This window comes from Podarcis gaigeae (assembly GCF_964106915.1).
Source record: "Podarcis gaigeae genome assembly, chromosome: 12".
Lineage (NCBI taxonomy): Eukaryota > Metazoa > Chordata > Lepidosauria > Squamata > Lacertidae > Podarcis > Podarcis gaigeae.
In genome coordinates this window covers 39,529,573-39,555,186 of record NC_139688.1, presented here as the reverse complement: position 1 = coordinate 39,555,186, position 25,614 = coordinate 39,529,573, and the positions used below count along the sequence as shown (strand labels likewise).

Below are 25,614 nucleotides of genomic sequence, written 5' to 3'. Positions count from 1 at the left end.
CTACTTAAGTATCCCTCTGGATACGGAATCTTTGGGTTATGGCCACGGCAAACGCAGACGTGTTCAATCGCGCTGCGCACATGCGCAGAAGCGCACCTCTATTTACATAATTTTTGGGGTGCGAACGGACCCCCGGAACGAATTAAGTTCGTATCTGGAGAGTCAACTGTATGCAGGAACTGATACTATTTAAAATAAACCAGAGGAGGAGATTGAGGGAAGTCTGGGGGGGGGGGAATGGGGAAATTTTGGGATTATGTTATATGTTATGAAGCAATATTGGAAAAAATGGAAAATTTATTTAAAAAATGAGAGTACCTATAAACATTTTTGTTTTAGAAAAAAAGCACTGCCCTTACCCTTAGTGAGGAAACAGGAACCTACACCAGCCATTTCAGTGCTTGTCTCAAAGAAAAGTTCTTTGCCCCTCTCTTCTACTCAGAGCAGGAGGGAGGGTGTCCAGTCCTGCATACAGAGTGGGTTCAGTGTGGGAGTGGCTGAGCCAACACAAGCTAGAATGGATCAGAAATAGCAAACTGTCTCTCCTGTAGTGTTGATTTTGAAGGGATATTTACTGACACCTTTGGTGGGACGTATGGCTGATACTGGCAGCCATACCAACACCCCCATGTCAAAAACATTATTGTACCTTGTGTTGCATTAGGTTCATGTTGCGTCTTTTCGGCTTGCAAATGCGGGCAAACCCAGAAGCGTATACTTCTGGGTTTCTCCGTGTGCACAGAAGCATTCTGCGTGCTTCGCGCTTGTGCAGAAACGCTCTATTGCGCTCTGCACTTGCACAGATGCGCCGCTCTAGTTGTGGACTTTTTGGGGTGCGAACAGCACCCCGGAATGGATTGTGTCTGCAACTAGAGGTACCACTGTATAGGTTGTATTCAAGTTATGACCTGTTCATTCCTAAAAACCAATAACATTAAAGCCCTAATGGGGAATTGTGGTTCTGGTGTCAGTTCATCCAGGCTACAGTAATGCCTTCTACATGTTCAGAAATGTCAACTGTCACAAAATGCTGCTACCGGAATGGTAATAGCGGGTGATTAACTGCCCAGGGGCCCTTTACCTTACTTTACCTTTACCTAAAAGCTGGTAGATGATCTGCTTACATTATACATAGTGTTTGTATTAACCTTTAGAACCCGTATCAGTTTGAGACCATATTATTTGAAGCACCATCTATACCCGTATGAACCAATCAGTCCCTAAGATCAGCCTCAGAGGCCCAGTTCTCTGGTCTACCACTAAAAAAGGTCGGGTCAGTTGGTACCAGAGGCAGGCCAAATGGCCCCACGACTTTTGGGACTCCTACCTCCAAGATCTGTGTTTGGTCCTATTCTGTTATTTCAAATGGATCCTGAAAAGCATTTTATACCATCAAGGTTTTCAGTTATTTTACTGCTGGTTTGCTATATATTAATTTGATGTGTTGCTTTGATATTCATGATACTATAACATTGTAGCCTAATTTCTTATAGTGTAAGCTGTCATAGATTACTTGACCATAAAATGTAATAATTTAACAATAATCATTTATTTCTTCCCCTCCCCCTTGAATAAATGGTATGGACTGCATAGTTAAAGCATTCAGAGTTAAATCTGAAAGGGAATTATCAATTTTGTACTAATTTTATTTCCCTGTATTCATACAGAGCAAACTAAATACTAGTCTCCTTTGTCTTGTTTCTTTAAAACCAATAATAAAAAAATTCAAATAATGCCACAGATATTATTTAAGATGGCATGTAGGCAATTGCTAAACCGTTAAGGGGGGGAAATCTGTGCATCTATTTTAGAAGCAAATTAGCATTTGCTACAGTTCTCCTGGGACAATCTTTTGGCATACTTTCAAGCCTGCTTTTCCCTAGAACATGCCTGGGTTAGAGCAGGTGCTTTTATAGACAGTTTGCATGTGCTGTGATATGGAGAAGAGTGTGGTCTTTTTCTTATCACACATATAATTGTAAGTTTAATTTTGAAACCAGAAGACTCTGAATTGGGTAAAAGATTTGTCAACAGGTTTCAGTTCTGTCTGCATAACTACCTGAGCACATGAGCAAGAATGAGGCTATCTTGCTCAATGATGTATTTTCAAAGGATTGTTCTCTTTCAAAAGGACATTAGAAAACCTCTGCATCATAAGATTTATGTGAGCCAGCTTCATATGGTCAAAATACATGAATGAAGCTCTCTCTTATTCGAAGTAAGAAAAATATTACTAGGATTCCCTTTTTTTAAAAAGTAGTGAAAATAACACCTAACGTGCAAGCTACCAAAATGCTCTTTTTATGTCCTCAGATGAACATGGGCTTACATAAAGGAAAATCAACTGCAGAGGCACAATAGTGGACTGAGAATCCTCTCATATATTTGAAATATATGATGCATTGCTGCTTTGTGTGGTGGGGTGTGTGTGTGTGTTTTGGGGGTGGGGGTACAAGGGATCTGTTTAATAGAAGCTAGGTTATTATTTCAAAAGTTGACTTTCTTGATAGTTTCGTACAACAAAATGACTGGCTGTTGTTGTTTTTACCAGATTATGAAGTTATAAGGCCACTCCCAAGGTGTAAACTATGCCTTCATCCCGTTTTCTTCCAAGGAAAGCGTTTGTATGGTCATGCTTTCTTGTTAAAGTGGTCTAAAATTTTGATATTATTTCAAGGGATGGCTCTGTGAACTCTTGCGCTGGAAAGAAGATCCTTCACCTGAGAATAGAACCCTGTGGGAGAATCTGTCAATGATCCGGAGATTCCTCAGTCTTCCTCAGCCTGAAAGAGATGCCATTTATGAACAAGAAAGCAATGCAGTTCATCACCATGGCGACAGGCCTTCCCACATTATCCATGTTCCAGCAGAGCAGATTCAGGTTGGTTTACCTTTGCCTATTCAGTGTTAAGAAGAAGAACAACAACAACAACTACAAAACCTAGTTTATCTTGAAAAAGAAGAGTTTTAGTAATGAATAAGATTATTTCAGAATTAAAATCTGCCATTGTTCACCTTTAGTTGAATGCTTGACTTTTTGTGCAATACAGAAGCATGTGTACATAGTACACTAGAATTAATTTTAGGGTTTCCTGATCAGTAGTTCCTCCACGTTAGTTCCAGATTTTTAAACTTCTTTTTAAAAAACGAACTGGGAAGGTGCAAGAGTTGCCAAAACTGGATATTCACAAAGTAATATGCATGTACTTCAGGCATTTTCTTCTTCTTTTCAGTAGCTCTTGCACCCAGAATTGCAGGTGCTGCAGATAGTGATGCTTAAAAAAAAGAACTGGTGTCCATGCATATCTCTTACTTGTGGCAGTAATTTATAAATGTGGAGGACGTAAATATACCAGGTGCCATAATGTTGAAATAAAAGTCCAGTTGATGCAATTGACAATGTTTCATTTAAGTGAAAATCGTGGGAGGAGTTCCAGCCCCAAATTCTTCATCCCACTTGCCCCCCGTTTGAAAATTGGGATGAGTCAATGTTTGTTTGTTTTTCCTTCAGAGCCCCTCTCCCACCAACCTTGGGAAAGGAGAGCATAGAGGCGCTTTCTTACCTGGCCTGCTGACCACTGGACCTTGGCTGGGTGCTGCTCCCCAGGTGAGCTGGCACGAGTTTAATGTGTCAGGGACAGTTATGGAGGGGTTTCAGGACTTGAACCAACAGATTCCTTCCATATAAATACAGAACAGGAAATACTGCCTCTCTGGGAATGGACGAGGCTTAACTTTATTATAAACTGCCCTGGTAATCAATTTTGAAGGGCGGGGGTGGTACAAGTCTCTTGTACTAAAGACAGACTTGGGGGTCAGCCTTTCACTTTCCCCCTTCTTTTCCAAGGATAGATAGCCCCCTGTCCATAGTTACTATGGAACTATTTACAAAGCCAAAAAAGCACACCTGTGTTATTAAAGATAAAACAAACTGAACAATGGAATATTGGCTGCTTGAAATGATGAAAGCTGAGAAACTTAATGTTTGATTTAGCAAAACGAGGGAGAGAAAGGTCTGTGCTAAAATAACATTACTGTACTTGCTTGAAAATTGCCAGTTTTCATACACTTATCACTTGTTAATGCATTTTCATACAAGAATAAAGGGAAAAGCTTATGCAACCACATACATCCTTAGTTTTGGACAAGATTTCACCTTATATACAAATGCTCATAGTTTCAATCCTGAGCACTCTTAGTAAAATGGATCTTACTAATCCTATGGAAATTAGCAGGATTTAGGCTAAGTAAGCATAGTTAAGGTTGGACTGCATGTGAGCAGTAGCCAACAAAGTTGTAGATGTACATAAGTCTCCCTCCATACATGCAATATTAGCTGTGCCATATTCCCAACTTTTGTGGCTATGTATGGAAAATATGTGACCTTTTTAAAATTGTGAAATTTGGGCACAGCATTTAAATAAATGTATTCAAAGGCCTGGAAATTGCTTACATAACCTCATTGCACCCAAGTATGCTGGTATAGAATGACATCCTCATGCACAAAACATGTCCCTGCCTTTATAAATGCACAGGTTTCACAGCCTTTTTTACACATGTTTAAGTTCCAGTGATGTTTCATTTGATGCTTAGGATTTCAAGCTTGTCTCATGTAATTCTGGCTTTATTTAGTTTTTGGAATTAATAGCAATCTAGTCATTGGATTTTTAAAAAACTTAGGTGCTCTCGTCATAGTATCTCCTTAAAAAAATTCTGAACCTTTTCACTTTGCCATTAGCAGTACCTAAGTAATAATTCAAAAACACTGTTGAGAGATAGGTAAGTACAAGCAGGACTTCCAGTAAAACTTTACACTATAGGGTGTTCTTGTTCAGTGATCCAGGCAACCAGTCATACCATGCCATTCCTCAGTCCTCATTGGGTGGTTTATGGAGGTGTGATTGCCTCCCCTCCCTACAATTTTTGTAATTCTACAAAATTCAGGCTTCTCCCCAAAATGCTGATTTCTCCCTCCTCTTCTTGGTTGATTCTATTTTGGTTAAATAAAAATTAGAACTGGGAGAATTGAATTTGCTATTAGTTTAAGTGAAGATGTTTATATGCAACTTCTAAATGGAGATAGTGGAAACAAAGGATGGCAGTTATTCTAATATTGTACACTACGTGGCTTTACTTCTCCTTTCTGAAGATGTGTTTTATATAATACTGTTCAGAGTAGTTAACATTTGGCTATACCATATGTCTTCCCCACAATTTTTTTTTACATTTCCAAAAGTATGCTGCTTATATATTAAAATTCAGTTTGTGATTATTTGATGTACCCAGCAGTAACCCATGACCCACATAATGCATGGAAACAACCATATTTAAGATATCTGATATGATCTCTTGCATGCAGCAGCTGCTTCCTACCTCTTCTGCAAGTATTCCCCTTCCTTCCCTTTTCATAGCTAATGCTGCCCAACTGCACACATTAGTTGGCAGTACAAAAATATGGTAGAGAAAAGGCATGAACTTTCCTGCGACAACACAGCCCAGAGGCCAAATTTGCAGATTCCTCACCAACTTTTCAAAGAGGAGTTAATCACACAATCCGGACCTTCATACAATCAGACATAGAGTCTGGTTCAAATTGTAAACTATGAAGGGGAAGGACTTGTGCCATTTCTCCATGATATATTTCAGCACACACACTCCCCAGCTGGATTGGTGAACTGAGCCCACCGTGACTGTTATTGACATTCAATTTATATCTCATTTTTCCAGAAGGATTTGTGCCACAAGTGGCTAGCATTACATGTGAACTGATCTTAAATTAACCACGGTTTGCAGGAAACAAAAGTTGGAACTGGATTTGCCAAACCTGTGGCTAGCTATGGTTAGCATCTTAAAAGACAAGAATTGGAGAATCTGTATGGGAAAGTGAGGGAGAAAGAATGAGGGGGAATATGGAAACCCATGGGGCAGTCTTCAGGTGGTGATATTCCTGCCCGACTCAGTATGGGTAAACACAATTACTTTAAATGTTTTTAAAGAAACCAATATTTCTTGTTTCTTGTATTGAACAAAAAAGTCAGTGTGGTTTTTTTTGTCTACCAGCAGCAGCAGCAACAACAGCAGCAGCAGCAACAACAACAACAGCAGCAGCAGCAACAACAGCAACAGCCACCACCACCAGGCCCCAGATTACCCCCAAGGCAGCCAACAGTAGCATCACCAGCTGAATCTGAGGATGAAAATCGTCAGAAGACCCGCCCACGAACAAAGATTTCCGTGGAAGCCCTGGGCATCCTTCAGAGTTTTATACAAGATGTAGGCCTATATCCAGATGAAGAAGCAATCCAGACTCTTTCAGCTCAACTTGATCTTCCCAAATACACCATCATCAAATTCTTTCAGAACCAGCGATATTATGTCAAGCACCATGGAAAGCTGAAAGACAACTCAGGCTTGGAGGTGGATGTTGCAGAATATAAGGAAGAAGAGCTGCTTAAGGATTTGGAAGAGGCTGCACAAGACAAAAATACGAACACACTTTTTTCAGTTAAATTAGAAGAAGAGTTATCTGTAGAAGGGAACACTGACATTAATAATGAGTTGAAAGACTGATTGAAAAAGTATTTATTCAACAGTGTCACTGCTATTTACTAATGAAATGAAAATTCCATCCTGTGTTCTGTCAGCAACCTCTATTCATTGTTTGGCCAATGAATCTTCCAAAACTTGCACAAAAGTTGAAAAAGGATAATGCAGACTGCACTAGATATTTTACAATTTGCTTCAGAGCTACAGATGAAGCATTGAGGATTGTTTCATATTAATTTGTGTTCACTGGGTACACCAAGATGTATCCAATAAGCATGATATCTGTGGGTTGTTTTTTACTATTATTATTATTATTATTATTATTATTATTATTATTCTAGAGCTTTCAGACAAGCATTACTTTTGTGATTTATTGTTTTGGTTTTGGTTTATTTTCCAATTATTGCTGTTAACACTCCACACTTGATCTTTGAAAGCTCACATTTATTTAAATAATAGAAGAAAAAGAAGAAGAAGAGTTTGTTACTCTTGCTCTATTGTATGTTACAAAAGAACTATAGACTGTGGGATGCAGTTTAAAGTTAACATATGCCAACAAATGCCTTGTATTATATGGCACTGCCGTAACTCAGATTTGTTTTCTTTTCAGAAATAAGAGGTCACTGTATCGTTTTCATTCTCATTCTCATTGTTACATGATTTTTTGAAAACAAAATGTGAAACACTGTTTTATCCCCATTATTTATTTGTAGAACCTACAGCATCATGTTGTAATTAATTTTTAGAAGTTTCCGTTAAATGTAATATTGCTTCTCTTGTTATCATACTGATTTTTTTTTCTATTTATAAATGTATTTTGATGGGCAGTAAAACAAAGTGTCTTAAAAGTTTTAAATAGAGAAAATGTGCTTTACACAGTTGCCTATAAAAAGTGCTCTATGTTATCCAAGCAATTCATACTATAAGCTTCACTCTTATTGTTGTATGCAATTTTTACTATCATGCAAATAAGCTTAGGTAAATAAAACTAATAGATCACCTTAGAAACTTATGCAATTAATGTGAAAATAATTGATGTTTGCAATGTGTCTTCCTTTGGTTTACAATCAATTTTAAAGCTACAGCTGTATAAATTTTCTGTATAAAGGTGTATTTCTTTTTTATGAGTTTATTGCTATGAAAACACCAGTTATTTTGTTACAGCTGGCTGTTTTTATAAGTGTATCACAATTTTCTTTAAGCAGAAATGTTCTGACTAGGAGTGGTTATTGACTGTAACTACACAATTAAAATTGTTTGTATGGTATGATACGACAGGGTTTGTCTGCTTTTATATATGTGTTGAAGTAGCATCCTAAAACCTATGTTGGTACTTTTATCCATCACTTTGAGAGAGGTTTCTTCAATTTGCCTCCTTATTTCTTATTTTCAATGACCTAAAACTATGAATCTGACAAACGGATACTTCTAAAGGAAACCCAGTTTTCCTGTGAAAATCATAACCTGTCTCGTCTTGGTTTTAAAAGTTGCCTGCCCAACAGAGATAGCAGGATATTATTGAGTCAAAAGGCTATCAGGCAAAAACATATTTACAGTTCCTGGCAGTAATGCACTTATAATGGATGCAGCTGGTTTTGTTTTACAGTATTTGAATTTATGATAACACTGTTCCTTATACTAATGTATACACATGTTTTGCTTTGTTTTTTTAAAAAACCATTAATAGTCACAAAGTAAATAGGAAATACGTACAATCCCTTACTAGGCAAGATTATTTTTAATGAACATTAATAAGCTGGTGATATAGAAGTAATAATTATAGGGTTTTGATTTCATATGGACTACATGTTGAGGCTTGTAAGAGCTGAAGTAAAGGAGACAAAAGAGAAAGCTAAAGAATATTGGTATGTTTCTCCAAAATAAAAGCTTATTGAGGAGCCTGAGAGTTCCATTAAATGTTTAAATAGAAATTTAAAGTAATCATGCTAAAAGGATTTAAATGATTACAAGCATTATGCCTAGAATAATTCTTCAAGAAAGTGTATTTTAGGAAAACGTTTTCACCATGTGTTTTGCAAATAACACAAGAAAAATTCTACTTCCATTGAAAACTGGTTTATATTTTGCTAGTGTCTGCCATCTTGTTAGCACTACCATTTTTTCTTTCGAAAGGAATATGTCTGACAATTCAAGATGTGCAATACAATACCCAATGTGCATTTGAAAATTCTTCAATTTCTACTTGCCAATAATTGTTTTTCTTCCCTGCAGGTTGTTTTGCTTCCTTTTAGTTTTTCACTGTTGTTGTTAAAGCAGGTACATTAAGATAAATCCAACTGGTGCTAGATCAACAGCTGATGGAAACTGGGTATGTCCACCAGGAAACTAATGCCAGATTTATGCTAAAGAAAATGTATCAGTGAAACTCACTTGGGTGTTAACATGTTTTAGATTGAATTGCATGTGTCTGTTTGAAGAAGACGGGGGCCATTAACAGTTCTAATTTAGACAATGATGGGAGAGCAGGTAATACTTACTTTTAGTCCATGAAGTAAGAAGGCCTCTGGAAGGTAAAACATTGGTCTGCAGGTGGCACGAGACTAAGTGGACTCAAGCTTCAAATAGCCCTTGAAGGGAAATAATAAACAAGTGCTCTTTACTTGTCAGTGAATCAATATTTTCTGCTTGGGAAAAACTATTGGTGTTCTTGGAAGTGATGATGTTCTGTATTAAATAAACTCCTTTGGGTATGACTACTGTTTCAAAAGCCAGAGCCTGAACAGAGGTTAGCAGCAACTTTGGCAGATATGAGTGGGAAAACAAGTGTCATAAAAGGCTTTCTTATATGGAAATACAAAAAGCTAGCATCAATTCATTCAGCTTCAAACACATATTTGCATCACTTGAGCACTTATGCTTGTTTTTCTAAGACATTGGAGTACAGAAATGGTCATACAGTAGTGTTTCACACTAAACACTATTATACAATAGCAATATCAGGTGGTTGAGTACCTATCATCTGGAAAGCAAAATGGGACTCCCCACCCTAAATTGAGTATTTTCTACTTAGTTGTATGGGCTCCTTAGATATGCTGAAATATAGAAATCTGTATAAATAACACAAAGTGGGGCGATCAAATAGACAATATGTGGAGTGGGTAAATGTTGAGTGTCAGTTAAAAACAGAACATTGGGGAAAGGGGTAAATCTGCCTGCTGGAGCCCCTAACAGCTTATTAAATCTTCAGCATTTTAGTGTGAATTTCTCCTAATAAATTTTTGTATACAGTTTTGAAGAATGTACACATTTTTGCAAGCAATTTCTCCCGATACTATCGTAAGTAATGTGTTCATTTTTATGCAAATCTTCCTCCATTATATGTATTTCAGTAAACATTGGGTGGAGAATGGATAAATTTTAATTATGGCTGTGTTTGGGTTCTCATTTCGAAAAGTAAGAATTTTGATAGATTCAGCTTTAATTGCAAACTGATTCAAATTTCTCTCCATTCCTATTGAGAGGATAAAGTATCAGTAGATGCAGTAGCTCATTTCCACACTGCAAACTTCCAGTTCTTGCATATCATTAATTTGTTCTGCATCCTGCTGAAGCTGATTCTTTAAAAATAGAACAGGGTAGTCTTTGAGGTGCCACTAGGCTCACGCTTTCTTTTCTCACATATGCAACTAGATACCGTAGCATCAATACTGAAGCAATTCCAGTTTTTACATGTGAAGGTTAGCTTACAGCTTCAGCATATTATCATGAGTTCAAAATTTTGCATAACACTCTGGCTAGTGTTTGACAGCATTAAAGTGGAGAAATGACAGAAAGTTACATTCTGTCCTAATGGCCTTGAAGGGTGAGAACTATGGATGTATCTTGTATTATTCTGATTTGATTCTGTTTCTAAATAATTAACATAATGTAATGACATAGCAGATACTCACAGTTCCAGTTGTGAATGATAAGATTCGTTTGATGATAATCTTATTGATTTTGACATAAGACAAGAGCGCCTTAATTTTTGGCTTTCTGCAATGAGTGATTTCAGAACAATTGTTTGAAAGATTTTTTGAGCTGCATTGTATGGCTGGGATCCAAGTAGCTACTTTTAAGTGTACCCAAAAGCTTGAGAATTCCCAGTGGAATTTTTGGCTTTTTTCCTTTGGAACAGATTCCCCCCCCCCCCCATGCAATGTACCAAAACTGCTTGTAAATGTTGCTTTAATTTAGTGTTGGTTGCCATATTGCCAAATTTTGTCCAGATTGTAATCATGCCACCCAGCGCCTATTAGCACCAACAGCTGGCCTAGATCCCTAGCTTTCATATTTCAAAATGAGCAAGTCTCTAGCCTTTGTATAACTCAAGATATGAAGCAAAAATATACAGGAACTATTCCTCCTAGTTACATTTTGAGAATCCCCTTCCTGCCTCTTAGTGTACTTAGCCAATGACTGAAATTAAGGAAGTACTAGTCTTAGAGATGAAAAAGTTAAGAGGGACGCACCAGTTGTCTGGACTTCCAGGTTTCATTTCTAATCTTCTTTTTACTTCTCTGCTGAAGACTTGCTGCCTACAGAGCACTGTTGAGAAAACCAGAATTTAGTGTAGCTGTGACAGAAGATAGCAGGGAAAACATGAATTCATGCTGTTTATAACTTACGCAATAAAAAGCTTTTGTTTTGTTTTTTTGTTTGTAAACATTTGAAAATATTACCTAGCCAATGCAGATAAAGTTGATGCAAGAGCATGGATTACATCAGCTATGCAAAGTAGCAGAGTGTTGTTAGATCCAGGATGCATCCTGACTTGTTTGCATGGAGGTTATCCATTAAACAGTTATCCAGCCACCAATCGCTATACCACACTTTCTAGTGCATTTTCGTGCCATTTTTCCTTACTACAAAATGTCCAGTTTTTAAATGTCACTTTGTTGCACCAGAGCACTTTAATCTGCTTTAGCTGCATAAACCCAAAGTTGTTAGTATGCAATTGAATCCCTCCTGCAAAAAGTGACAGTCTGTAGGGGAATCTATATTGTTAGAATGGTGAATGAGTAGTATAGGATAACCTTGCAGTTTGATTGGTTGCTTGGTTCTCCAGTCAAAAATGCCCTCTGCAAAATATATTTTGGGTCTCAACAAAGATCATTTGACTTCCATTGCCCCTATCAGTCTTCCATCCCAAATCCATTACTTAGTTGCACACAGAGTTTTATTTTGCATTGACCTGTATTAGCCATATACACATTGCACTTTCCCCAGCATCATGTGACTATACAGTGGAACCTCGGGTTGCAGACGCTTCAAGTTACAGACTCCGCTAACCCAGAAATAGTGCTTCAGGTTAAGAACTTTGCTTCAGGATGAGAACAGAAATCGTGCTCCGGCAGCGCAGCAGGAGCAGGAGGCCCCATTAGCTAAAGTGGTGCTTCAGGTTAAGAACAGTTTCAGGTTAAGAACGGACCTCTGGAATGAATTAAGTACTTAACCCGAGGTACCACTGTACTAAGTCCCAACCGCTTGAAGTTAAAGGCTCAAATTGCAGTCTCTCATGCCTTTTCCCATATGTACAGTGATATCCTTGGTTATTTCACAGGGGTGCAACAGGTTAAACTGTAGAACCTACATACAGTCTGAAACGGTGTTTGACCTTGCCTTCAGATACCCCCCAAATTTGGCTTCCTATCAACAAAAATGTATGATGTTTATTAATGCTAGATCATTGTTTCACCTTTGTCTAATATCCTGAAAAGAAGCATGTCACTCCCATCAGTTTCATAGGAAAGAGCTTATAAATATATAACTTTTTTCGTTAAGCATCTTCAGTTGGAGTCAGAAAAGGCTAAGCTTCCTTTCAGAAATCCATGTTGCATATTATGCAGAGTGAGTCTTTTGAGTAAGGATGGATGAATGAAGAGGACAATCTCAGCTTATTTCTTATTTTTCCACCCTTAAATCCAGTTCTTCACGTCAGTTTATGATTTCTTAAAAAGTCATGGGAATTCATCTACATTTTAGTGCAAATGTTTCCTATTAAATAATTTTTAATGTGAACAATTATGTATATCTGGGAAATTGCAAAGAAATTCTTCATAAAACAATGCATGTTTGTATGTTATTTTTACCAAGGTAAAAAATTTTATGCACACTACTCAATATGCTGGAGGACTGTATAGCAGAATTCAGAGAAGTGTAAATTTCAAAGAGTTGTGTTTCAGTTCACGTATGGTTTCGGAAGGTGCAAATTAGATAAATAGGCCTTCTAATGCAAACTGAATCTAATTTATTCCCCACCTCTAATTACGACTTTTTAAGATGCCTAAGATAAGCTTATGGTTGTCAACCAGAACTTTCTTGCCAGCCTCTAACCCCAGAACCATTTCCCCCATGATCCTATTTCCCAGTCCCCCACTTTCTCTACTTCTATTCCCATACCTTGCTTCCGCCCTCTCCTCCCTAAAGTGTACTGTTAGTGTTGCCATATGTCTGGAATTTCCCAGACTGGATGAGGAGGGTAGAGTTGGCCGGGAATTATAGTTGCTGAGCAAACCTGAGTGAAGCCTGCCTCCCTCAGGTCCGTTCGTCAAGCCATGCCCCCCTAAGGCTGCCATGGATAGGCTCGTTTGAATCAGCGGGTTTGGCGGGAACCTATGAGCCTCCATGGCAGCTGAAGGGGGCGTGCTGCACTCAAAATGGCACGTTGCATTCAAGCAGCAAGGGAAGCACAGTGTCAGGCCACAACCATTGCTTACCGAAGAGGTACGGTAAGCTGCCATTGCCATACATCTGGAATTTCCTAGACATACCCGGGATTCGGCCATCAGGAACAGCGTCCAGGCAGGAATCACTGAAATGTCCAGGAAATTCCAGGTGTACTGTTCAATGAAGAATAATAGTGAATGTTCTAAAAAGGGTAGGGGAAATACTGCATCAAGTTTAGTAAATTATGCTGCAATCACATACCAAGTTAAGAAGAGCCTACTCCCATTGTTTTCAATGTGGCTTACTCCCAGGCAAATGGGCATACAAATGCAGTCTATATTATTATTTCACAGTGATATCAGATAGACCTAACTTTTCCAGTAGATCCAGCTTTGCCTTAGTTTGAGTTTTTCATTTTTAAATTGGGAGAGCTGACAAAGAAGGGAAGGCGTCAAAGTGCTTGTTAATTTGCTATGATTTCCTGGGTCTTCAGAACCAACTTCAGTTCCATCCCATGGAACTCTCTCCAGGCCATGCACCCTCTAGGCCACCTTCTTCTCCCTTACTCTCCCAGGCCCTGCTCTGTGCTCTCCTTGCGTGCTTGCCTGGCTGGCATATGTTCTTGAACTCTTGCTTGTCTGAAATGAGTGGTGTGGGGATGGGTGTGTAGAAGAAACCTCTGTGTGGTTGGAACATATAACCCATGATACAAAGATAATACATCCCTTGTTCCTCCTCCGCCTCCTGCCTATCGCCCTGCCTTTTGCTGGCATTCGGCCCCCAGAAAGTTACCCACAAGGGAATGTGGCCCTCAGTGTTCACTATTACTTATTTCCAACCTTTATCTTATTTTATTTAACATATTTATACTGGTGGTTTTTTTCAAGAATCTCTCCACAATGCTGCAAACATATCATATACAAAACAGAGTTTAAAATTTTAACAGCACAATCCAGTGCACGCATGCTAAGAAGTAAATTCCATTGAATTCAATGAGACTTAGTCACAGATAGGTGTGTATAGGATTCCACATTAGCTCTTCCCCCCTTAAGAAAAGCCAGTGAAACTAGCCAGCACAGGAAAACAACAGCCCCAACTAGCACAGTAACAGCAACATATCAGCAGCTCACTTAACAGTGGCATTAAGCAGCAGGTGCAAGAGGTGTCTTCAAGGCCCACTTAAAAATTTGTAGGGATGGGAAGCAAATGCCAACGATGTGGGGCCACATAGTCAACCAGTATGAACACTATTTTGTAGGTGGCCATTTGAGGCAGAGAGAAAGCAAGGGTGAATGGTGTAGATAAAACTTCTAACATGCTCAAGTGTTGTCTTGAACATGATCCCAGGCCCAAGTTTGGTACTCTGTCATTCCTTCTGGACATGCAATACTTGATCGGCAGCCTCAATATTTCATCTGTCTACACCTCTTCGGAATACACTGTTTAAATGGAAATATGCTTCTTCAAATATCTGCAGTAACAGCAATGGGCAGAAGACACCACCTGCTTTTCACTCTTATGCCCACAGGCAGTCTCTTCACCCCTTTTAATGAAGAGAAATGTCACTCGGTTTCTTTACATTTTCAGCTAAGAATTGCTTAAGAAGATCTTGAGCAAAGCCCACTCACCCTGCTTTGGAGGCAGCAACCTTGCAGATGCTTAAACTGGGCATATCTAGATCTGATGTCTCTACTGAAATTAATGGAGTAGTCTGTCTAGGTAGGCGGCAGCTGATCACATTTAACACCAGTTAAAGAAATACCACAATTTGATTACAGACTACTGTTTGCAGCTAACCTTTCTTCAACCTGCATCAGGTAATCACCCAGCACCGTCTCTTTCCTCCCCAAATAATAATAATGCATTCCATATGTCCTTTAGAACACCAAGTGCCTGTTATTTGAATACACATGGTATCAGTCCTTAAATTAGAATCTCTTGCAGTCTACCTGAGAAATAAAGCTCATACTGAAAAACAAATATTTTTTCACATTCTATTTTAAGCATATACTTGAGGTCCCTCACCCTGCATATTAAAGCCAATGCCAAATATTGGGAAAATTATTTGTGCTTTTTCTAGGAATTATTTGTATCTTACCTGGGGGGGGGGAGAGAAACTTCTACACATATTCTAAGAAGTTGCAAATCCTTTCTTAAAAGCTTGTAAAGAAAATGACACCAACTTTAATGAAAGGATTAGAGTCATGCTATAGCCTGCTGCCATTTGAATAACAGAAATGTGTCTATTTATTTACTTACATTTATATATCTCCTATGCTTCATAACACTGAACTCAAAATAATTTTAAAAATTGTCCAGTTGCACCTTAGAGACCAACTAAGTTTGTTCTGGGTATAACCTTTCGTGCGCATGCACACTTCTTCAGATACACTGAAACAGAAGTCACCAGACCCTTATATATAGTGGGAGGGTGGGGTGGGGTTTTTCTCAGAAGGGTAGTAGGAGACGGGTGATTGACTCAATGGGTATGGTAATCCTGTTGACAGTTTTAACGACTGCAAGTAGTCCTACAGGAAAAAGCAAGGGATAGTATGAAGATGACCAAAAATAGCTTTAGCATATGTAATGACACAGTTACATGTGGCTCCCAGGCCATCTCTTGTAGAGGCACTGACCAAATCTAGACCTGCTTGGCTTCAGGAAGGTGGTAGCCTCAGCTGCTATCAAATCATACCCTGTACAGTGGTACCTCGGGTTAAGTACTTAATTCATTCCGGAGGTCTGTACTAAACCTGAAATTGTTCTTAACCTGAAGCACCAATTTAGCTAATGGGGCCTCCTGCTGCCACCGCGCCGCTGGAGCACGATTTCTGTTCTCATCCTGAAGCAAAGTTCTTAACCTGAAGCACTATATCTGGGTTCACAGAGTCTGTAACCTGAAGCGTATGTAACCCGAAGTGTATGTAACCTGAGGTACCACTGTGGCGAAACATGTTATCCTTCCACAAAACACATCTGATGCTCTAACTATAAACACAATTGATTAGCAACGCGTAATGCCTTAATCGGGATGCGGGTGACGCTGTGGGTCAAACCACAGAGCCTAGGACTTGCCAATCAGAAGGTCAGCGGTTCAAATCCCCGTGACAGGGTAAGCTCCCGTTGCTCAGTCCCTGCTCCTGCCAACCTAGCAGTTTGAAAGCAAGTCAAAGTGCAAGTAGATAAATACTGGCGGGAAGGTAAATGGTGTTTACGTGCGCTGCTCTGGTTTGCCAGAAGCGGCTTAGTCATGCTGGCCACATGACCATGTACGCCGGCTCCCTCGGCTAATAAAGCAAGTATAGCGCCGCAACCCCAGAGTCGGCCACGACTGGACCTAATGGTCAGGGATCCCTTTACTTTTACCTTTGATGCCTTAATCATTATTCAAAAATACGTTTAGGACATTATCTTTATTAAGCCAACTAAAGGGTATGCAAGCTTTTAAGTTGCCCAGAACTCTTCATCAGGCTACATCAAGGTGCTAAGTAGTTCCAATGTGTGGGAGAAGGAACAGGCAGGATAGGTGGTTCAGAGCCTGCCCATGAGGCAGAGTGATGGGCCCACCTCAGATGGTGGAAGTGCAAGAGGTGAAAACAGGCATGTGAAATGGGGCTGCAGTATAGAAGGGAAAAGCTGGGGCAATTTCTGGACTGGGCTGGCAATTCAAGTTAGTAAAGTGTCTTGTGGAAAGGCCTGGGGAGTTTGCAAGTGGAACAAGCAATGTGGAAGAACCCTCCTAGTCTAGTAAAAATTACAACTTGCTTTTCTACCCATGAAGAAAATGATACAGGAGGCTCCTGCATACCTTGGGCAGCACAAGGTTTCACTTGGCGAATAAGGTGGGCAGCCACCATTCACTAGGCTAATTGTATTTTTGAGAACTGATACTCAGTCTTCAACAAAAAGTTTCCAGAGTGACATACTGGAGCTAGGTGCTCCATGAGCACCAGGCCTGGCACCTGCCCTTGGCATCCTAAGGCCACTGCCCAGCACTGATGCCTGTCCACTCCCTTTCTAAAAGTACAGTATTTGGGTTTGAGACTCAACATTTCACTGATGGGGTGGGGGGGAGGCTGCCATTTAATTTCACCACAACGCATGGCAGGATTGTGGAAAAAAATAAATTTCAGCTCCTAGACATGCTGAACTGATTGCTGATGCTGATGCTGCCACTGCAGCCACCAGGTGAGCATTGGTGAGCATCAGGGTCCATTGAGGTAGGAGGAGAGTCAACAAAAGGCACTTGGCTAAGAACCCCCTCAAACTTGGAATTGTCCCTAATGCATGCATCCCCCATCATCAAAGGCTTGATTTCTTCATGATTTTCCCCATTGTTGAAGGGGGAAAATTCCCCATCAGTTTCGGCCTACATATGTGAAGCTAAACACTGGGTAGGCAGCTTTGAACTAAGCCAGAGAGTTGGTCTATGGGCCTCTGAGAGAAAGACTGCATTATGCAGATTCTGCTGAAGAAATCCAGATTGTGGCAATATCGAGGGAGTTAGTATTCTATAGTTAGATGAATTTAAAAATTCCAACCATCATCATTAATGATACTATAAAGAATGAAAAAATAGAAATAAATTATAAAGTGGTAGGAGCCTCTCCCACTTTCCCGTTAAATGCATCCCACCAGGATTTCTAATATGCTCTTCTCCAATAGTGCAAAACTAGCTGGTTTTACTGACTCCTGAACATTCGCTCTGCCCACACTTCTTCAAGCCCTTCAGTTGGCTGGTGCCTCGGCAAAGGGGATTACAGCCTGCATCTGGAGATATTTGGCAGCACAAACACCAGCCACCCTCGAGATTGCCAAATTGTAGGCTGGTCTGACACATTGGTTGGAGCATCCTGCAGGTGCTCTCATTTTTGCCTGGGACTGGGGCAGCTCTCCAATGGCTTTGGGCTTGGTAAGTTAAGCTTATTCAGCCCAATGTTTTGGTCCTGTGCCAAACTCAGCATAGCTGCACTACAGACTGATCTGTGGTCCTTGTGACGCAAGAAGAGATGCAGTTGTGAAATGGAACCCTGCAGGTGACATCTCTATGAAATATGATTCCCCCCTCCATTAAAGGGTGTGTTTTTTCCAAAATCCAGTGAAATACATATACTGACTAAACTACATTCTATCCTAATTGCAACAAAAACTAGAATTTCCTCCTGTTCTCAATTTTGTCAGCTGTGTCTAGTTTGAATACTCCTGCTCTCTGCCCCAAGGGTTGAACACCTGGTGATTTTCAAGAGAAGGATTTAAAAGTGGTTGTGAAATATGTTAGCTAACACATGCTAATATACTGTAGTATCTTGTGTAGATAAATGCAATATGGGCATGTTCTGATTTAGTAAGGACGGAACACTCCACTCCTTTAGCCTGCTCTTCATGGAACATACAAATGTACAATGAGAGTGAAACTGTATTGTGAGATATTTCCATTAGCTTTGTTGTGTAAGCTTCCAGTCCTAGATGCAAAGGCAGGGAAGTGGTTGCCCAGTCTACAATTTTCTTCTCTGTTTGATCAGAGTTGAGTTACTCTGTTCCGTTTGAGTATTGTTCTAACATTTAAAAAACTGAATTTCTATGGCTACGGCTACATATTTGTTTATTATCTTACAATACGCCTTTGGGGATTTTCTGACCATCTTGAGCAAAAGCACAAAATATTTATAATGTGATGCTGACAGGTGATACAAACCTCATGCTCATTCATTTGGAATGCTATTTATTGTGCTTACGGGCAACTCCCCACTTGTGTGCAACCATGCACACGCGTGGTACTGGGAATCTGGAAGTGGAACCTGAAGTGGGGAGCACCCTGTAGAGTCCTCATGGCTTGCAACTAGACCCTCCCCAGAGGCTCTCCTTGCTAGCTGGAGGTGCAGCAGGGCTTTGTTGAGGCAGTTCAGCTTCCCCGCCTAATAGTTGTGTGTCAGCTGAGCAGTATCAACAAAGCCCCACTGCCCCTCTGCTGCAAGGCTCCTTCCCTGGAGCCTGAAGAGGTTGTCCTCTTTGAGCTATGGGAAGTGTCTCCTCACAAGCCATGAGGACTCTCCAGGGTGTTCCCCACTTACACACATTTTGACTTATGAGTAAAAACAAAAAAAATTCCTTCCAGTAGCACCTTAAAGACCAACTAAGTCAGTTCTTGGTATGAGCTTTCGTGTGCATGCACACTTCTTCAGATAGAAGAAGTGTGCATGCACATGAAAGCTCATACCAAGAACTGACTTAGTTGGTCTTTAAGGTGCTACTGGAAGGAATTTTTTTTGTTTTGACTATGGCAGACCAACACGGCTACCTATCTGTAACTTTGACTTATGAATGTAATCTCCCTCTTAAGTCAGGAGTCACCTGTATATACCACCTTTCTCCCAAGGCAGTTTACAATTTTAAGGGTCTCTGAGAAACCAACGTTAGTCATGCTGCTAATGAATCCCTTGCAGCTGTGTCTTCCACCTCTAGTTGGTAACTGAAAAAAGGATGCAGAGTGAAGGTGGGGGGGGGGGAATCTGTTGACCCCAGGATGTGCATGTAACAACTGTCACTGTCTTGCACTGATGCCTAGAGGTCTCTGACCACTTTCATGCAGTATAACTGTCCTTAAATGGGTTCATTTCAGACTGGACATTGGAAGACTGGTCTGAAATTAATCTGTAGGGAGCAGAGTTCTCTAATCTGGCAACAACTAATTATATTCTGCATCATCCCCATGTTTTATGAGACTGAGGTGGCCAGTGTTCATAAGCAGTTGACATGAGCCAACAGTGTGACGCGGCAGCTAAAAAAGCCAATGCAATTCTGGGCTGCATCAATAGGAGTATTGCATCTAGATCAAGGGAAGTAATAGTGCCACTGTATTCTGCTCTGGTCAGACCTCACCTGGAGTACTGTGTCCAGTTCTGGGCACCACAGTTCAAGAAGGACACTGACAAACTGGAACGTGTCCAGAGGAGGGCAACCAAAATGGTCAAAGGCCTGGAAACGATGCCTTATGAAGAACGGCTAAGGGAGCTGGGCATGTTTAGCCTGGAGAAGAGGAGGTTAAGGGGTGATATGATAGCCATGTTCAAATATATAAAAGGATGTCACATAGAGGAGGGAGAAAGGTTGTTTTCTGCTGCTCCAGAGAAGCGGACACGGAGCAATGGTTCCAAACTACAAGAAAATGATTCCACCTAAACATTAGGAAGAACTTCCTGACAGTAAGAGCTGTTCGACAGTGGAATTTGCTGCCAAGGAGTGTGGTGGAGTCTCCTTCTTTGGAGGTCTTTAAGCAGAGGCTCGACAACCATATGTCAGGAGTGCTCTGATGGTGTTTCCTGCTTGGCAGGGGGTTGGACTCGATGGCCCTTGTGGTCTCTTCCAACTCTATGATTCTATGATTCTAAGGAACTCATGTGAGATACTGAAACTCAGGACAGTAATGTAGCCATACACCTATATTCTGGGAGCAGATATGTTTGAAAGTGACTCTCAAGCAGTGTGAAAGTCTGCTAGTTTTAGGTTTGCTTTTGTGGGTCAGATCTTCAATTACCTTATATAATGCTACATATAGCTATAAATGTACACATATAGATTACATAATAGATTTGTCCTTATCTTTAGCCATTTTTCCACAAACACCGATATAAAGAAATTGAACTTTGCAAAATATAGTGACCGGAAAAGAAGATCCACAGAGAAAAGCAATACACAATGGCAATATTTCTATACAATTATGAGCTATAATCTATAGATGCTTTCTCAATTTTCTTTTTTTTATTCCAAAAATTACTCCCATGTCTGGTGAAACTTTGCCAGCTCATTATTCAGTTGGAAAAGCAGCTTCCAAAAAGAATCTATTTTTATCCCTATGTATTGAAAACCATGTTTTAATTTAGTGGGTTAGCATTCTGCTTAGGCCCTTTAAAAACATGAGGCTCTTGCCATGGTATTTAAATCATCAGTGGGGAGAAAAAGGGTGGGTTTGGGTTCTGCCAAGAATTGGCAATACTCATTTGTTTCACTTTTTGTCGTCACAGGCACCCAAATATCATGATGATTAGCACAATGGAATAAACACATGCTCTACAAATACTGTCCATATATTTATGGCTTTGCATAGTTAGAGCTTGAGGAAAAACAGTCATTTCTTTAAAAATTCCTGGGCTGCCACCATCAGCCCTCCTTCACAAAACAGCATCTGGGTCAGAAAACAGCGCGTTCCTGGTTTCCACGCACTCGTCAACAAATATAAATGTTTTTGCAATAATCAAGAAATTATTGACCAAAGACAACACCCCCTTTCTGATAAACGGTAGAAATGTTAATACTCTTGGCAAAATTATTTTTGCACTAATTACTGTATCCATCTGCTCCACAAGATTGATTAGACTGTGAAAATGTTTGTTCTCTTCTCTCCTGCAAGGATGGGCCTCTCCTTGGCGCTGGAGGAGTCCTGTGTTGTGTCTGTGCAGAGATGAATATGCAGTTTTAATCAAACTCAAGCCTAGTTCATTTCCACTAAAACCAAGGTATAGCCCTACAGTAAGGGAATAATAAGAAAATATCCAATACATGCAGATAGTATATTGGAAAGTTGGTGTCCCCTGCTCAATTGTTTCAGTCTTAGCGAGAAAGCAGCTTTTTATGCTATGTACAGATTCTCAATTCCATGGAATATATTGGTGATGGTGAAGTCTACTAAAGAGCCCAGATGCCCATGAAGTCTTTCTCCCACTGGAGCTCAGCTGCAGAAACACGACCTGTATTTCCTTCCTACCTCTTGGCAATGCACTTCCCAAGTGAAGAGCTACATGTCAATTAGCTCCCTGCCTCCATCGGCACCTGCAAAGATGGCTGGGCCTGTGATTGGAATATGAATGCCAGCCAACAAGTAAATCCCTTAAAGAGGTGCAGAAGAATAACATCCTCTCCTCCAATTAAGCTGAAATCACTAACTCTCTCTGGATCGCTACTTGCTCTAAGTTCAAATGCCACAAATGGGAAATACACTTTACATGCAATGACAGGCAGGGCTACTGTTGTACAGAGCTTATCTATAGCTATTTGATGTTGGGTCCAAAAGGAATGTGTACAATCAGAACATAAATCTCTTAGATATGCAGAAACAATGAGGAAAACCACCCAGAATCTGACAAAATCAAACATGGCATTAGCTTACCAAGCATAACACACACAGAAGAAAAACCTTCAAAGAAGGAAAGCAAGCAAGAGATAACCAGAAAAGTAAGCAAAAGTAATGGAGGCCAGATGAGATTCACTAAAGAAAATAATTGTGATGTGGTGAAGATAAAATGGGATTGTGATTAGCAGTGGCTATAAAAACTGGACTTGTTCTAGTTAAAAACCTCTCATCATTACAGATGTAGATTGCTTGTGAATTGTGACTTCATGTCATCTGTGATATAATAAAAGGGGGGTGGGTTTGCAAATATATTACATATGATTTCATGGTAAAAACTTAGAATAGGCTGAAAAATTCTAATACTGAATTTCTTAATCAACAATTTTATAAATTACTGGAATGAACTTTTTGTTCAAAAAACATTTTAACATATTATGTTACATCTGTTCATTACATTTATTTCATTTGGTTTAAAATATAAATAAAAGACAACTTAGGAAATGTGCAGAACCTGTTGTTTACTGCTGGAAGACTGGAAACTGTCCTCAGCGGCAGTAGAACAAAGTCAAAGGACTTAACTCACACACCGAAAATGGAGATTTGCAAGTAACTCACTCTGGAACTTTACGGTGAAGGTTAACAAAATAAAAATAAACCCAAAGGGTACCCAATGAAGTGCTGTCCAACCATTCCAGTGTTGTGAAATGGCACAGGTTATGACAGCAAGTCAATAACAGAACAGTTATTATCTTCACAGGGCTAGAACTGGCCCACAGTCTAGTTATTTTTTGCCTGATTATATACTGAAATCATCTTAGCTTCATTTCAGAATTGTCCCTTGGTTGCTTGTCTCAAATATCTTGACCTTTCCGATTGCCATGAGCCAACAGTCATTTACTTAAAGACAATTGACAGATTTTCTCTGCTTATGACTGAGTAACTAAGTAGGCCCAAGAGGCTGCTGAGGCAAATCCATAGTTGTTCTGAAGAGCAGGTTTTCAGCTGGAATGCAACAGCTTTGAAGGAGCCAAGCAATTCTGATTGTGTGTTCAAATCTATTTCGACAACATACAATCTTCCAGCAGTGATATCTGGTGTGGACTAGACCCGGTGGGTGGCTAGGTCACAGGGATGTGGTCAATGAGGTTATGGAGGCGTGGCCAAATTATGGTTTTCTTTCCAGCCTCCTCTCTTGCAAAGATACTTTGGACACTTAAAATGGCATTTGTAAAAAATATTTAGCACCAAACTGTTGCATTATTCAGATAGGGTCCCTGTTGACGCAGTTGCTTCTCATACTGAAGTCTCTCACTGTCCATTTCCCCTATTTTTAGGGGGGGAAACCCTAAAAATAGGGGTAAAATAGGGGGCATCAACCCCTCTGTCTCTGAATCTATCTTCATAGTTTAGTTGATCCTTTATGTATTTGAGTGTTTAATTCCTGGTTTTAGCATCGTTATTGGTCCATAATGTTTCAGGAGAGACTTGCAATAAGTTAAATACTAAATAAATAAACAAGTTTGTTTAGTTAGGAAATAATTCTTCTCAGGGCTGGGCAATGAGGGAAGTGTACTTGTTTTATCTCATGTACAATGGAAGCCACTCAGGGTAAGTACATTTTGTTTCTGTTTCGTTTCTATTAAAGTATGACTGTTGTAAACCCTCGTCTTTTGCGGTAGCAGTAGCTGCTCATTAAAATCAGTTTATAACTTGCTGCTTGCAATTGATTTGTAAAAGCACTAATTGCCTCAGGTATAAATGCCCAATTTACAGTACCTGATATCAGAAAAATAACTACCAGTCCCCCAAGATCAGTTATTGGCTGCCCTAGCAGGCTGTTAAGTCATGCCAAGCACCTAATAACCCCAAGGGTATATGGCCGGAGAACAGTTGAAACAACCACCCCTTTTTCCTGTGTATTGCTTTACACAGTGGCAGTAATTCACTAAATTGCTAGAGCAGCTGTGTTTACAGACCTGTTTCCATAACCAACATAGTGTATACGAAGTCAGGGAAATCTGGGTTAAAAAAACCTCAAGGAGAGCATGGCCTAGAGAAGGTCCCAAGGGCCAGAAAGAGAAGTCCAGAGGGCCTCATTTGGCCCCAGGGCTTGAGGTTCCCCACCCCTTGGGTAGAAAAGTAATAAATAATTTGATAAACATATTTGTGAAAGAAATTGGTTATCAGACCTTACCCTGTAAGGTTACATGGTCAGGTGGGCTGTGATGGATCTGTAATCCTGTTATAGTGTGAGGTATTCATGATATTCAACTCATTTTTCTTCTTGCTCACCTTTGTTTCAACTTCATCAGGAGACCAGCACAGGTGCCTGTTCCTAGGTACCAATTTCTGGGTCTTCTACATCAGTACAGAGTTCCAGCAGTGATGTTCTCTTGCGGAAGCAATTTAGTTGAGAGATGCCTATTCCAGCTCTGCAGGATTTCTGCTGCAGTTATTAATACCCAAAGGGCTGTTTTAAGTGTGGCTCTATTAGAGGCTTGCGCTAGAGTTCAGCAACCAGCAATTCTTTTTATTCGGTCTCTGGCTATGCTTTGATATAAGACTTGTGAGAAGAGACTATTTTCCTCATAAACTTTGCAGTTTGTTCTAATAATCACTGTTTTGAAGTATTACTTCTCATCCCATTGTTGATATGTATGCATTATGGATGGCATTGTTGTCAAACATTCAGAATGACAATGAAAAACGCAAGTGAAAAGAAAAGTTGTAGTTGTCTTTTTCAAAGCTGTCTTGAACTGCCTAATTAGTGAATGAGCAACCAAGAACAGTTAAAACATCTCTACATAAAAAATTACAGACGGATTCTCTGCAATAAATGACTGTTTGTCCATATGTGTGTTTACATATGTATGCATGTATCTTCAATGGTGGGGGAAAGAGGAGTCAAAATGAAAGTGGGGAGACCCAACAAAAGCAAGGAAGTTCTGAGCTAAAAGAGAATCCTGGTTGCCAAAACCAATTCCCCTTACTCAACAAAGCCATGCACACCCTTAGTCTAGGAATGGCTGTTTACCCAGTCACAGGGTGGCTGGCTATTGCAGCGCATCATGGCAGAATCTCATCCCCAAGGAGCAATGCTGGGGCTAGGTGGCCAGCAGTTGGGGAATCCCTGGGCCAGCCACTTGGATTGGCCCCAATTCCTTTGTCATACTGTAGTTTTAGAGGGAACAGGGCAAGAACTGACCACCTTTGATCCATTTGTCTTGTAAGATGGGGCTTTAGCTGTTAGCCTCCGATTTAAGCTATTTTTA

The 25,614-nt window shown here is 40.0% G+C and overlaps 1 protein-coding gene and 2 long non-coding RNA genes across 53 annotated transcripts in view; 1 reads left to right on the top strand and 2 right to left on the bottom strand.

Annotated features, from left to right (window-relative positions):
* Nucleotides 1-7,818, top strand: part of SATB1 (SATB homeobox 1) — a 121,688-nt gene extending 113,870 nt beyond the window's left edge. For 12 of the 50 annotated variants that reach the window (XM_083705733.1, XM_083705711.1, XM_083705700.1 and 9 more), the window contains 3 exons: nucleotides 2,678-2,881; nucleotides 3,512-3,607; nucleotides 6,064-7,818. In XM_083705733.1, coding sequence (XP_083561859.1) covers nucleotides 2,678-2,881; nucleotides 3,512-3,607; nucleotides 6,064-6,570 — 807 coding nt within the window. In that variant the 3' untranslated portion in view covers nucleotides 6,571-7,818. Of the gene's footprint in view, nucleotides 1-2,677; nucleotides 2,882-3,511; nucleotides 3,629-6,060 lie in introns of all 50 variants that reach the window. The other 38 variants (XM_083705687.1, XM_083705704.1, XM_083705723.1 and 35 more) reach the window with 10 other exon arrangements.
* The window catches only part of LOC310828502, a 237,072-nt gene that overhangs the window by 44,582 nt on the left and 166,876 nt on the right, over nucleotides 1-25,614 (bottom strand). The gene's annotated exons all lie outside the window — the stretch shown is intronic.
* Nucleotides 75-23,332, bottom strand: LOC310828466. Of its 2 annotated transcripts, none has more exons than XR_014556915.1 (4): nucleotides 23,010-23,332; nucleotides 11,019-11,094; nucleotides 9,045-9,134; nucleotides 75-512 (listed from the first exon to the last, which is right to left on the bottom strand). It is a non-coding gene; the product is annotated as an uncharacterized lncRNA (long non-coding RNA). The 2 variants fall into 2 exon arrangements; XR_014556916.1 differs by lacking the exon at nucleotides 75-512 and adding an exon at nucleotides 6,339-6,469.